Below are 14,030 nucleotides of genomic sequence, written 5' to 3'. Positions count from 1 at the left end.
GAATAATACTCTGTATAATTACTGTTTTTACATTAATGTGAGCATTGGTCTGGGGTAGACATGAATAAAATACAATTTAATGGGTAATTTGATTAATAATAGGATTAATACTCTGTATAATTACAGTTTTACATTAATGTGAGGATTGATGTTGGGGTAGATGTTTATGAAATGTAATTTAATGGGTAATTTAATAAGTAATATGAATAATAGTAATGGGTAATGGCTACTTTGTTACATTAATGTGAGCATTGGGTAGACATAGACATGAATAAAATACAATTTAATGGGTAATTTGATTAATAATATGAATAATACTCTGTATAATTACTGTTTTTACATTAATGTGAGCATTGGTCTGGGGTAGACATGAATAAAATACAATTTAATGGGTAATTTAATAAGTAATATGAATAATAGTCTGTTTAATTACTACTTTTTTACATTATTGTGAGGATTGGGCTGGGGTAGACATTTATAAAATACAATTTAAAGGGTAATTTAATAAGTAATATGAATAATAGTCTGTATAATTGCTATTTTTACAGTACTGTGATGGTTGGGTATAGCGTTAGGGCAGGGCTAGTTGTTAATAAAATACAGTTAATTGGTAATTGAAGAAATATTTCTTGTTAAGTTCTGACAGCTGTATCCCTTCTAACAACGCCTGACATTGTGCTGTTGAATAGTTGCTGCGAATTTTGATCAGTTTTCTACTCACCCCGATGAACGGGATGAATTTCTGGTAGGAGTCTTCATCCCTCCTGCAAGAAGATATTAAAGATGTGATTTGACGGACTGGTGTGTGTTGGTGTTTCGTGCAGCTCAGAGTGTGTTGTGTTTTGAGCATGGACTGGTGTGTGTTGGTGTGTTTTGTGCAGTTCAGAGTGTATTGTGTTTTGAGCATGGACTGGTGTGTGTTGGTGTGTTTTGTGCAGCTCAGAGTGTATTGTGTTTTGAGCATGGACTGGTGTGTGTTGGTGTGTTTTGTGCAGCTCAGAGTGTATTGTGTTTTGAGCATGGACTGGTGTGTGTTGGTGTGTTTTGTGCAGCTCAGAGTGTATTGTGTTTAGAGCATGGACTGGTGTGTGTTGGTGTTTCATGCAGCTCAGAGTGTATTGTGTTTTGAGCATGGACTGGTGTGTGTTGGTGTGTTTTGTGCAGCTCAGAGTGTATTGTGTTTAGAGCATGGACTGGTGTGTGTTGGTGTTTCATGCAGCTCAGAGTGTATTGTGTTTTGAGCATGGACTGGTGTGTGTTGGTGTGTTTTGTGCAGCTCAGAGTGTATTGTGTTTAGAGCATGGACTGGTGTGTGTTGGTGTTTCATGCAGCTCAGAGTGTATTGTGTTTTGAGCATGGACTGGTGTGTGTTGGTGTGTTTTGTGCAGCTCAGAGTGTATTGTGTTTTGATCATGGACTGGTGTGTGTTGGGGTTTCGTGCAGCTCAGAGTGTATTGTGTTTAGAGCATGAACTGGTGTGTGTTGGTGTGTTTTGTGCAGCTCAGAGTGTATTGTGTTTAGAGCATGGACTGGTGTGTGTTGGTGTGTTTTGTGCAGTTCAGAGTGTATTGTGTTTTGAGCATGGACTGGTGTGTGTTGGTGTTTCATGCAGTTCAGAGTGTATTGTGTTTTGAGCATGGACTGGTGTGTGTTGGTGTGTTTTGTGCAGTTCAGAGTGTATTGTGTTTTGAGCATGGACTGGTGTGTGTTGGTGTGTTTTGTGCAGTTCAGAGTGTATTGTGTTTTGAGCATGGACTGGTGTGTGTTGGTGTGTTTTGTGCAGCTCAGAGTGTATTGTGTTTTGAGCATGGACTGGTGTGTGTTGGTGTGTTTTGTGCAGTTCAGAGTGTATTGTGTTTTGAGCATGGACTGGTGTGTGTTGGTGTGTTTTGTGCAGTTCAGAGTGTATTGTGTTTTGAGCATGGACTGGTGTGTGTTGGTGTGTTTTGTGCAGCTCAGAGTGTATTGTGTTTTGAGCATGGACTGGTGTGTGTTGGTGTGTTTTGTGCAGCTCAGAGTGTATTGTGTTTTGAGCATGGACTGGTGTGTGTTGGTGTTTCATGCAGTTCAGAGTGTATTGTGTTTTGAGCATGGACTGGTGTGTGTTGGTGTGTTTTGTGCAGCTCAGAGTGTATTGTGTTTTGAGCATGGACTGGTGTGTGTTGGTGTGTTTTGTGCAGCTCAGAGTGTATTGTGTTTTGATCATGGACTGGTGTGTGTTGGGGTTTCGTGCAGCTCAGAGTGTATTGTGTTTAGAGCATGAACTGGTGTGTGTTGGTGTGTTTTGTGCAGCTCAGAGTGTATTGTGTTTAGAGCATGGACTGGTGTGTGTTGGTGTGTTTTGTGCAGTTCAGAGTGTATTGTGTTTTGAGCATGGACTGGTGTGTGTTGGTGTGTTTTGTGCAGTTCAGAGTGTATTGTGTTTTGAGCATGGACTGGTGTGTGTTGGTGTGTTTTGTGCAGTTCAGAGTGTATTGTGTTTTGAGCATGGACTGGTGTGTGTTGGTGTGTTTTGTGCAGCTCAGAGTGTATTGTGTTTTGATCATGGACTGGTGTGTGTTGGTGTGTTTTGTGCAGCTCAGAGTGTATTGTGTTTTGATCATGGACTGGTGTGTGTTGGTGTGTTTTGTGCAGCTCAGAGTGTATTGTGTTTTGATCATGGACTGGTGTGTGTTGGTGTGTTTTGTGCAGTTCAGAGTGTATTGTGTTTTGAGCACGGACTGGTGTGTGTTGGTGTGTTTCGTGCAGCTCAGAGTGTATTGTGTTTTGAGCATGGACTGGTGTGTGTTGGTGTGTTTTGTGCAGCTCAGAGTGTATTGTGTTTTGATCATGGACTGGTGTGTGTTGGTGTGTTTTGTGCAGTTCAGAGTGTATTGTGTTTTGAGCATGGACTGGTGTGTGTTGGTGTGTTTCGTGCAGTTCAGAGTGTATTGTGTTTTGAGCATGGACTGGTGTGTGTTGGTGTGTTTTGTGCAGCTCAGAGTGTATTGTGTTTTGAGCATGGACTGGTGTGTGTTGGTGTGTTTTGTGCAGCTCAGAGTGTATTGTGTTTTGAGCATGGACTGGTGTGTGTTGGTGTGTTTCGTGCAGTTCAGAGTGTATTGTGTTTTGAGCATGGACTGGTGTGTGTTGGTGTGTTTTGTGCAGTTCAGAGTGTATTGTGTTTTGAGCATGGACTGGTGTGTGTTGGTGTGTTTTGTGCAGTTCAGAGTGTATTGTGTTTTGAGCATGGACTGGTGTGTGTTGGTGTGTTTTGTGCAGTTCAGAGTGTATTGTGTTTTGATCATGGACTGGTGTGTGCTGGTGTGTTTCGTGCAGCTCGGAGTGTGTTGTGTTTTGAGCATGGACTGGTGTGTGTTGGTGTGTTTTGTGCAGCTCGGAGTGTGTTGTGTTTTGAGCATGGACTGGTGTGTGTTGGTGTGTTTTGTGCAGCTCGGAGAGTGACGTACGTTCTGTGTTTGCAGGTCAGCATGGCTTCGGCGATGGGCAGCTGGTGTGTGAGAGCCGCTCCGCTGATGAACTGAGCCACACGAGCAGCCACGTCCACTGAATCTACACACGCACACACACACACACACACACACACACACACACACACACACACACACACACACACACACACACACACACACACACACACACACACACACACACAGGCACAGGCACAAACAGACATCAGCTAAACACAATCACTTCATGCAGTATTAATTAGAACTATTAAAGGTGTGTGTGTGTGTGTGTGTGTGTGTCTGTGTGTATGTATGTAATGTATGCATGTACAGTGGTTAGACAATGAAAATCAAACCACAATAGTTGAGGACAATTCATTAGTATGGCATACCTGTCAACATTGGGATGTTAAATTAAGGGATATACCCACCAAAATAAGGGATTCGGAAGCATTAATGCAGACCAACAGACACAGCACAGCTACGCGCATTGCATGCGCCGTGGGTTACGCCGGTCACTTGACGCAGAAGTATAAACCAGGCTTAAAGTGACGCAACTGACGCAGGTATGTCATCATGACAAAATGGCGGATGTAGTATGTGCGAATTCCATTCATACTGCTCACATTCATACTGTATAGAGCGCACTTTTCTAACGGCCGAGTAGTATATTTAAATTCAAATGCAGTACCTACTGAGTAGTAGGCGGTTTCGGACGCAGCCAAAGTGTTTTCATGCCTAAACAAAGCGAAAGCACAGAACAGACTCATGTTTAAGAGCAAGGGGCGCCCCTGGTGGTTCGGCAGTATGGGTTGTGTATAGGGAGGATCGGCTCTTTAACCACTCTGCTGCTATTTGGGGATTTCCGCCTGGATTTTGCCTACCCAAATTTAAAAGCTTCCCAAATCCACATGCAGACGTGTAAATGCAAAAATTTGGTATCATTTTAAAGAAAACCCTTTGAATTTTCATAAAACACTATTGAAAGTGTTTAAAATATCTGTATATGTCATCTGTGTTATAATAAACACCTAAAAAAGAGGAGCTTTTTGTATTTTTTTTTTATAAACTCAAATTTGAAGGTGCACCTTTTAGGTTCTGTGTGGTCTAGCGTGCTGTAATTTATTTTGGTGGTTCCTGCACATGTCTGTAATCATAGAAAAAAGAAAAATGTCTCCACCATAATCTATGCAAAAGTTATTGCATTCCAACTGATGAGAGGTGCGGTACAAGCCACAGGGAGCGATCATTGTTTTCATATTTCACTATTCTTTTGATTGATCAAACATAATTCACTGTGTTTGGAGCACGTCAGACATATAAAAGGATTAGTAATGCACATCACCTCAAAAACAGAGGAGAATGGCCCTGAAGCACACAGCATAAGGTAAGAGATGACAGCTGTCTGTGCTATCTGGGGCTGCTTATTGATCATAAATGTATTGTTTTCACTTATGCGCCATGGAAACACAGAGATTCATTCGACAACTGTTTGATATGTGAATATAACTCTGTAAAAAGAATGCTAGAAGCGTATGAGCACCGGCAAGAGCTTTCATTTGAGCTATAACTTGTACATGTGTCATATGAAAAATGTGAAAATGAACCAATGTTCAATACCCAGCTCGGGTATCTAAAATACTGTGTATTTAAGTGTAAATAACTTTTGTACAGTAAAATAAAAACCAAAGTGATGCATATGTGCATAAAATGTAGATTCTACACTTTCAAACGAAACCACTTACAGGGGTCTGGTGCAATGCTAGCCCTTTAAATCTTAAAGCGAAAGTCGATGACGTCACGGACCCGGTACCGGGTGGTTAATGTTTATTTGTCAGCCTTCAGAGAAAGACTGAAAATATGGGAGAAATATGGGAAAATACCTTTACGGGCAGATATCGGGATATAACTGTAAAATACGGGAGAATCCTGGAAAAAACGGGATTGTAATATGGCGTCGAGACTCCTTTTGCGACCATTATACTATGAGTTAATCTTGGGAATTACAGATACAGGTCTTGCACAGTGGCCAGAGAGATTTTGAGCCATTCTTCTTGCAGAATAGTGGCCACGCCACCAGTGGTGTAAAGAAAAAAAAAAGTGGTGTACTATTACACCCGACTCAAATTTTAAATGAAAGTAGGCAAAGAATTCAATGTTTCTTTGTTTTTTTTAGCTATATATATATATATATATATATATATATATATATATATATATATATATATATATATATATATATATATATATATATATATATATATATATATATATATATATATATATATATATATTTACACATAATTTTTTTTGTTTGCTTATTTAAAATTTATTTTTTTATTTTTTTATTTTGATGATGATGACCATTTTAATTTTTTTGGGGTGAACTATCCATTTAAAAGGGAAAAAAAAACAAAAACAAATTTGTTCATTTTGAAGGGAGATGCTAATAGTCTAATCCTATTTAATGATTAATTTTCAGCTAATAGTGCCCTGCAGCAGACTCTGAGATTGGCTGTATGTATACAGTATGTAGCTTATTAAATCATTTTAATATTGAAAAAAAAAAAAAGAGTCAATCAAGATAGTTACAACAATTTAGTTAACTTTTATTTAAGTTAACTCAATAGGGCCTGTGCATACATAAAAAGACAGCTTTACATACTGTACTTTACATTTAATAGGTTCCTTTAAATATCGATCAGCCATTATTTTTGATTGTCACATTCGCACATGCTTGTTTTAAACCAAGCTATTAGGAGACTTACTTCTGTTGTCGCTATATATACTGGTAGTTACCCTTTTAAATGACAAATTGTAACATGATTTATGAGTAGTCTTTGCCTCATCGTTTTTAGTGTTATATATAGTGTCATTTCCTGTAGTGGTAGGCACGATTAAGACAAATGTGAACTACTGTTTACAGGGGCGATTTTAGGATTTTCATTTTAGGGCAGAACAGGATTAGATCCTTCTGGGGATATATATACATACATACATACATACATATATACATATATACATATATACATACATACATACATACATACATACATATATACATATATACATACATACATACATACATACATACATATATATATATATATATATATATATATATATATATATATATATATATATATATATACATATATATATATATAGTGGTTTGTTGATTAAATGAAAAACGAGCTGAAAACGGAGCAGCGGAAGTCTGCCGCCGTTTTCATATCAAATTTAAAGGGGACTCAAGCCACCATATAGTAGTGTACAGTTCATGAGCTAAATCGCAAAACTTTAAAAATGTAAAAATTTTAAGGGGGCTGAACAGAAATATAGAAGGGCTAAAGCGTCGCCCATGCTGTTTCATAAATTCCCCTAAACGTTTCAGCGAGACATCATTCAGTTGACTTGTCGGGGTCTTCGAAAAACTCACCAAATTTTCTTACAGTTGCTGCGGTCGTCAGGGTGCAATTTAAACAAAAATGCACCAATTGCAACAAATTAAGATGCGAGTAAAAAAGCATTTGGTAGACAGCCTAAAGGGACGTGAATACACATGAATTAGGGAAGTTTTATTAGAAAAACAAGCGAGTACACCGAGGGTAAACACAATTATTGATCCTCAGAAGTGGTAGCTCAGCTCATGGAAAAAAGTAAGCATACTGAGTATGGGCTCTATTTTGACGGTCCATGCGCAAAACGCAAGGCGCAAACACTTTCAGGGCGTGTCAGGACACGTTTTTGCGTTTTTGAGTCACGGGAAATCTGCCTTGCGCAGTGGCGCATGGTCTAAAAGGGTTGAGTTTATTTTCTTAATGAGTTATAGGTGTGTTTTGAGAATAAACCAATCAACTGAACCAAAAAGTCTCATCTCCCATTACCTTTAAGAGCCAGCTGCATCGCGCCAAGAGCGCATTCGCTATTTACAAGACGCAAAGTAAGTCTAAGTGGAAAAAATGAGCATTTCACTAGCAAACAGTTGACAGTTACTGTGTGAGAATGAGAGATAATGAATCACTTTCGCTCTTGGATAGAGAAACCTTTACGCACAGACATCAATTAGTCTATAAATAATTAATTTTGTTTGTTAAGCGCAAATATACGTTTCAAAACTATTTCTAAATTCAGTTCTAATTTCCAGCAAACGAATAAATGAACAATAATAACAAAATGTGCTCAAAAACCTGAGTTATATCCTAAAACACATGCTGTGCCCCATATGGTCTAAAACCTGACAGGTGGACAAATCTAAGCTTGTTTTTAATAAAACAAATATAAATATGGATATAATAAATAATACTGCTAATAATAATAACATTATACAAAAGCAAATTGTTATGAATGAACTGAAAAAGCCTCCCGAGATGAAGAAGACATAATAGCAGTGGTTTTTTATATTTATGTAGGCTAGAAAATAAAATGTTTTGTAATATTTTAATCCTTTATATTTATATTCTATGTCTATTCTTATTATATCCTATATATATCCTTAATATTTAAAATTTTTCATATGTAAAGATATTTGCCTAATGCTCTCTTGTGCGTAAGCGAGGCACAAGTCTGCGCTGGAGTTTTGACCGGGTTAGTTTTGGTCTAATGAAAAATCTATTATAGTTTCTCAAAATAGCAATGCGCCAGCGGTCCGCCTCAGAACGCCTTCCTTTTTAGACCAGAACGCCTATGAGCGCACATATGAGCGCTAATGCATTTGCTATTTAAACAGCGTAGCGCAACGCCTCAAAACCACTCTTGGGCGTCAGTCTGGGTGGTACGCTTCTTTAGGGCTTCTCCACACCATAACTCTCCTGGATGTGGGAAAGTCAGTGAAGGTGGACTCATCAGAGAACAATACGTGTTTTGCATTGCCCACAGCCCAAGGTTTTCACTGCTGGAACCATTGAAGCCGATGTTTGGCATTGGCACAAGTGGCCAAAGGTTTGGCTATAGCAGCCCGGCCATGTATATTGAGCTCCTGATGAACAGTGTTGGTGGAAACAGGAGAGCTGAGCTGCACATTTGATTCTACAGTGAGTCAGGCAGCTGTGGTTTCATGTTTTTGAATACAATCGTGGTTAGCACTCGGACATCCCTTTCAGACTGTGTCCACAGTTCCTCTTGTTGGATGTGGTTCTTCTTCTTGGTGGTTTGCTGACATTAACCTAGATACCAAGGCTCTTGATCATCACGAAGACCTGGGGCCTCATGTATCAACGCTGCGTACGCACAAAAACTTTTGGATTTACTAACGATGAACTGAACGTGGGAATGTGCGCAGGTTCACGGCAGCTTTCTGGCTGGCGTGCGCACATTTTTTGTGCGTGTCTGTTTTATTTCCATTGGCGACTCCTAGAGGCAGTTGTGTTAAATTCTTCTCTACAAAGTGTTTGAGCCTTGCAATGGCAGCTGTATGAGACGGGTTCATCTAGCAGGTATTTAAGGTTTCCATACCATACAGTTGACCTGCTAAACATTAAAGCACAATTTGCAGCGGTCGCCTGTTTTCCCAATGTAATCTGAGCGATCTACCGCACGCACATTGCTATAAAGACACTATCTGAAGATGAATTTGCATGCGTGAAACATTTCCATTCAATAAATGTGCAAATAAAATATGATGCACAGACTTATTGATGATTCCTACTTGTCTTTCTCGTGATAAATAGTTGGCAAAATCTGATATGTAGCGGGGGAAAAAAGACAAAAGAGTTCATCAGACGCTGGATTCGAGCCGAGTTTAAACTCGAACGTGTCAATACATGATGACATGCGTCTTACGAGCTGCGCCACTGAGACTGCTAAGGGTACTGCAACATTTTACACATATAAATCACACTATTTCTTTTTTTTAATGCACTCAGTGCGATGTTCAGACCCAACTGTGTTAACCGCATCAGCTAAACTCTCCCACTCTATTTTTTTTCTTTTGTTGTTAATTCCGGAGAACAAACTTGCAAATAACACTGCTTTTCTCCGGTCTACCTCCGAAAGGAGCACCTCCAATTCACATTCTGTTCAAAGTTTCTCTTCTTGCTTGATTTTGCCTTTGCTTTTTCGTTGAGTTTTTCCATTAGCATAGTCATTAGCATATTCATACGTGGGAGGAGGCAGGGAGGGGTTTTGTGCTCGTGCATGTTGCGCTCAGTTTCACGTTCATTCGGATGTACAAAAGAATATGCGTGAGACTCGGCGTACGCAGTGTTTCATACATCTGAATTTTTTTCTGCGTACGCACATTTACAGCTTTGTGCGTACGCAATGTTTTAGTAAGATTTCCACGCAAGTCTTCGTACATGAGGCCCCTGCTGTTTTGATCACAGATGCACCAGCAAGACGTGCACCAACGTCTCTCTGATATGTCACCCATATTGGTGTGTGCATTGCAATACTTTAAGCAAAACCGTGCGATTACTCTGCTAATCAAACCTTCACACTCGGCTCTTACTAGTGGAATGTGCAATCAATGAAGACTGGCCACCAGGCTGCTCAAACATAGCCATCAAACCTCCAACACTAAATCGGCCAGTGTTTCAGTGTCATTGTGTAGCGTCCTATATAAAAGATGACTAAGCCTTCCACTGATGTTCACGATTCATTTATTGGTCACACTTCTAAGAATTTGTTCACATTATTTAATCACCGTAAGAACTAGAGAGAAAATAAACAAACAACAAACACAAATAAATCCCGAAAATTAACACTAAGCCAACATCAACAATTAAACATTAAACAAATAAACCAAATTACCTTATTTTTCCCTCAAACCAGAAGCTATAACTCATGGAGGAGGAATCCGTGAAGCAACCGTATACCTGTGCCCCTTTTACCGTGTTTCATCTAGCGTTCCATACTTTGTTTTCATTCATTACTACACGCAATTTATACATCCGGTAAGCTCCGCAATTTTGACGTCATAATTCAAATCTCCAAACAATTTAATTCATTCAACAAATCAACCCGTATACAAAATACAACACAACATAAAAAAATAAATAAATTCAAAATCATAAACAAAGTAACACATTATTTCAAGTTTCTTTACACACTGTATGTACTGTGTGTGTATGTAAACACATCTGCACCAATTAATTAGGTTCAATGACCTAAACAGCATTTGATAATTACAGGCAGGTGTGTTTGATACGGGTTGCAACTGAAATCTGCAGGAAGGTAGATCTCCAGGAACAGGGTTGGTCACCCCTGGTTTAGGGGTAGAGTTGTGGGAAGAAGACGCAGTATACAGTCTGTACTGTGTAAACCTCATTTTGTCTATAGAAAGTCCCACAAAGATAGTGTGTGTGTGTGTGTGTGTGTGTGTGTGTGTGTGTGTGTGTGTGTGTGTGTGTGTTTTCTCTACCTGTCTGTGGCGGCTCTGAGCGGTTGAACAGGTCTCTCCAGGCTCCGTCCAGAAAGGCTGCGCTGTATCGGTTGTCAAGGGCACCCAGGTGCTTAGCAACTGGATGAGAACCTGAACGAGTTTAAAAATAAAAACATAGACAAACAGAAACAGACAGCTTTCAACACAATGAAGAGACATGACATATTCATTCATTCATCTATCAGTCTATCTATTTATCCACTGATCAACTGTCCATCCATCTAACAGTCATCCATTCATCCATTCGACCATCAGTCATCCATCTATCAGTCATCTATTCATCCATTCATATATCTGTCAATCAACCATCCATCCATCTATTAGTAATCCATCCTTCCATCTATCTAACAGTCATCCATCAGTCATCCATCCATCTATCAGTCTTTCATTCATCCATCCTTCTATCAGTGATCCAGTCATCCATCCATCTATCAGTCATCCATTCATCCATCCATCAGTCATCCATCTATCAGTCATTTATTCATACATCCATCTAACAGTCATCCAGCCATCCATCTATCAGTCAGTCATATGTTCATCCATCCATCTATCATTCATTCATTCATTCATTCATTCATTCATTCATTCATCTATCCGTCATTGATTCATTCATCCATCCATCTATTAGTCATTCATCCATCCATCCATCCATATATACATCCATCATTCATCCATCTACCCACATATCAGTCATTCATTCATCCACCCATCTATCAGTCATCCATGTATTAGTCATTCATTCATCCATCCATCCATCCATCCATCCATCAATCCATCCATCTATTAGTCATCCATGTATTAGTCATTCATTCATCCATCCATCCATCCATCCATCCATCCATCTATCAGTCATCCATGTATTAGTCATTCATTCATCCATCCATCCATCTATCAGTCATCCATCCATCTATCAGTCATTCATTCAACCATCCATCCATTTATCAGTCATCCATTCATCCATCCATCAGTCATCCATCTATCAGCTATTCATTCATCCATCCCTCTAACAGTCATCCATCCATCCATCCATTTATCAGTCATACATCCATCTATCAGTCTTTCATTTATCCATCCTTCTATCAGTGATCCATTCATCCATCCATCTATCAGTCATTTATTCATCGATCCATCTATCTGTCATCCATCCATCAGTCATTTATTTATCCATCCAAGTCATCCATCCATCCATCCATCTATCAGTGATTCATTCATCCATCCATCTATTAGTCATTCATTCATCCATCCATCCATATATCCATCTATCAGTCATCCATCTACCCATGTATCAGTCATTCATTCATCCACCCACCCATCTATCAGTCATCCATGTATTAATCATTCATTCATACATCCATCAGTCATCCATCTATCCATCTATCAGTCATTCATTCAACCATCCATCCATTTTTCAGTCATCCATTTTTCAGTCATCCATCCATCAGTCATCCATCTATCAGCGATTCATTCATCTATCCCTCTAACAGTCATCCATCAATCCATCAATCATCCATTTATCCATCCATCTATCAGTCATTTATTCAGTCATTCATCAGTCATTTATTCATCGATCTAACAGTCACCTATTCATCCCTTAGTCATCCTTTCATCTATCAGTCATTCATTCATCCACCTTTCTATCCTCCATACAATTGGTCATCCATTCATTAATCCATCCATACATCCATCAGTCATCCATTAATCCATCTATCCAACAGTCATCCACCCATTCATCTATCTATAAGTCATCCATTCATCCATCCATCGGTCATCTATCCATCCATCAGTAATCCATCTATAAGTCATTTATTCATCCACCCATCCATCCATCCAATTAGTCATCCATTCATAAATTCATTCATCCATCCAGTCATCCATCCATCCCACCTTCCATCCAATTAGTCATCCATCTATAAGGGATCCAATCATTCATCCATCCATCCATTCAGTCATCCATCCATCCATCCATCCATCCATGCATCCATCCATCCATCCATCCATACATCCATCCATCATTCATCAGTCCATCCATTTATCCATCCATCAGTTATCCATTTCTAAGTCATCATTTCATCCATCCGTCATTTACTCATCCATTCATCCATCTACCCATGCATCCATCCATCAGTTTAATCCTCTAGTGCAGGGGTAACCAACCCTGTTCCTGGAGAGCTACCTTCCAGCAGAATTCAGTCCCAACCCTGATCAAACACACCTGAACCAATTAATAGTACCTAAAGCAGCACTTGATAATTACAAACAGGTGTGTTTGGTCAGGGTTGCAACTAAAATCTGCAGGAAGGTAGATCTCCAGGAATAGGGTTGGTGACCCCTGCTCTAGTGACATCATCACTGGTTTTAATTCTCACCCAGAGGCACGACCAGGAAGCGGATGTGATTGAGCCAGTCGGAGGTTTTATTGGCGAGTTGAGTGACGAAGAACTGCAGCACTGACCCCAGATAACTCTGACCCCCGACCACTGCCACCTTCACCGGCCGCGGCATCGACGAGTTACAGTTACAGCTGCGCACACACACACACACACACACACACACACACACACACACACACACACACTCGGTTGTTCAGCGCTCCAACATTTACATTATAACAGTTTCATCTCAAGTTTGACAGCATTCAATCATTATAAAGTCATCGAAGCCAGCATAAATAATAATGATGGATGATTTTGATTTGTCTTCTCATTTGACTTTTGTTGAATTAGAATTGTATTTTTAAGGGAACTATCTTTTTAAATGTTTTTAATGTTAAATTTGTTTTGATTTGCATTCGTGTGACTTACAATTTCTGTATCCGTGTGAGTAACGCTGAGAGAACGGCCTGAATCTCCGCACCAGAACACGTGCAGACCACAGGATGCTTCTGAACCTGCAGCTGCTCCGCAACATACTGCAAACACACACACACACGGTTTACAATGAGTTAACACAGTCAGGAGGTTTCACTTTTGATCAAAACAATAAAGAGCAGCCATCAGAAGAATGAGCTGCGCTACCTGTCCCTGCCAGTCTGTGCCGTTGATCAGGATGAGACTTTCAGGAAGAGCAGCGTCAGATAACAGAATCTGATTCAGCTGATCATAGACAGCCTTCCTGAGGACCTGCACACACCCATACACACACACACACACACACACACACACACACACACACACACACACACACACACACACACACACACA

At 39.6% G+C, this 14,030-nt stretch overlaps 1 protein-coding gene across 25 annotated transcripts in view; it reads right to left on the bottom strand.

Annotated features, from left to right (window-relative positions):
* The window catches only part of pacs1b (phosphofurin acidic cluster sorting protein 1b), a 113,855-nt gene that overhangs the window by 12,907 nt on the left and 86,918 nt on the right, over positions 1–14,030 (bottom strand). For 23 of the 25 annotated variants that reach the window (XR_015495143.2, XR_015495150.2, XR_015495149.1 and 20 more), the window contains exons 14-19: positions 13,845–13,949; positions 13,632–13,738; positions 13,197–13,351; positions 10,810–10,920; positions 3,450–3,552; positions 722–764 (exon numbers count right to left, since the gene is read on the bottom strand). The exons of the other annotated variants lie outside the window; for them this stretch is intronic. Coding sequence is in view for 4 of the 23 variants with exons in the window: in XM_087260248.1 (XP_087116374.1) it covers positions 722–764; positions 3,450–3,552; positions 10,810–10,920; positions 13,197–13,351; positions 13,632–13,738; positions 13,845–13,949 (624 nt within the window). In the remaining 19 variants the exon portion in view is untranslated. The remainder of the gene's footprint in view (positions 1–721; positions 765–3,449; positions 3,553–10,809; positions 10,921–13,196; positions 13,352–13,631; positions 13,739–13,844; positions 13,950–14,030) is intronic. 25 annotated transcript variants of the gene reach the window in all.

The sequence above is a fragment of the Danio rerio genome, chromosome 7 (assembly GCF_052040795.2).
Source record: "Danio rerio strain M-AB ecotype USA chromosome 7, GRCz13ab, whole genome shotgun sequence".
NCBI lineage: Eukaryota > Metazoa > Chordata > Actinopteri > Cypriniformes > Danionidae > Danio > Danio rerio.
This window is presented reverse-complemented; position numbering and strand designations above follow the sequence as displayed.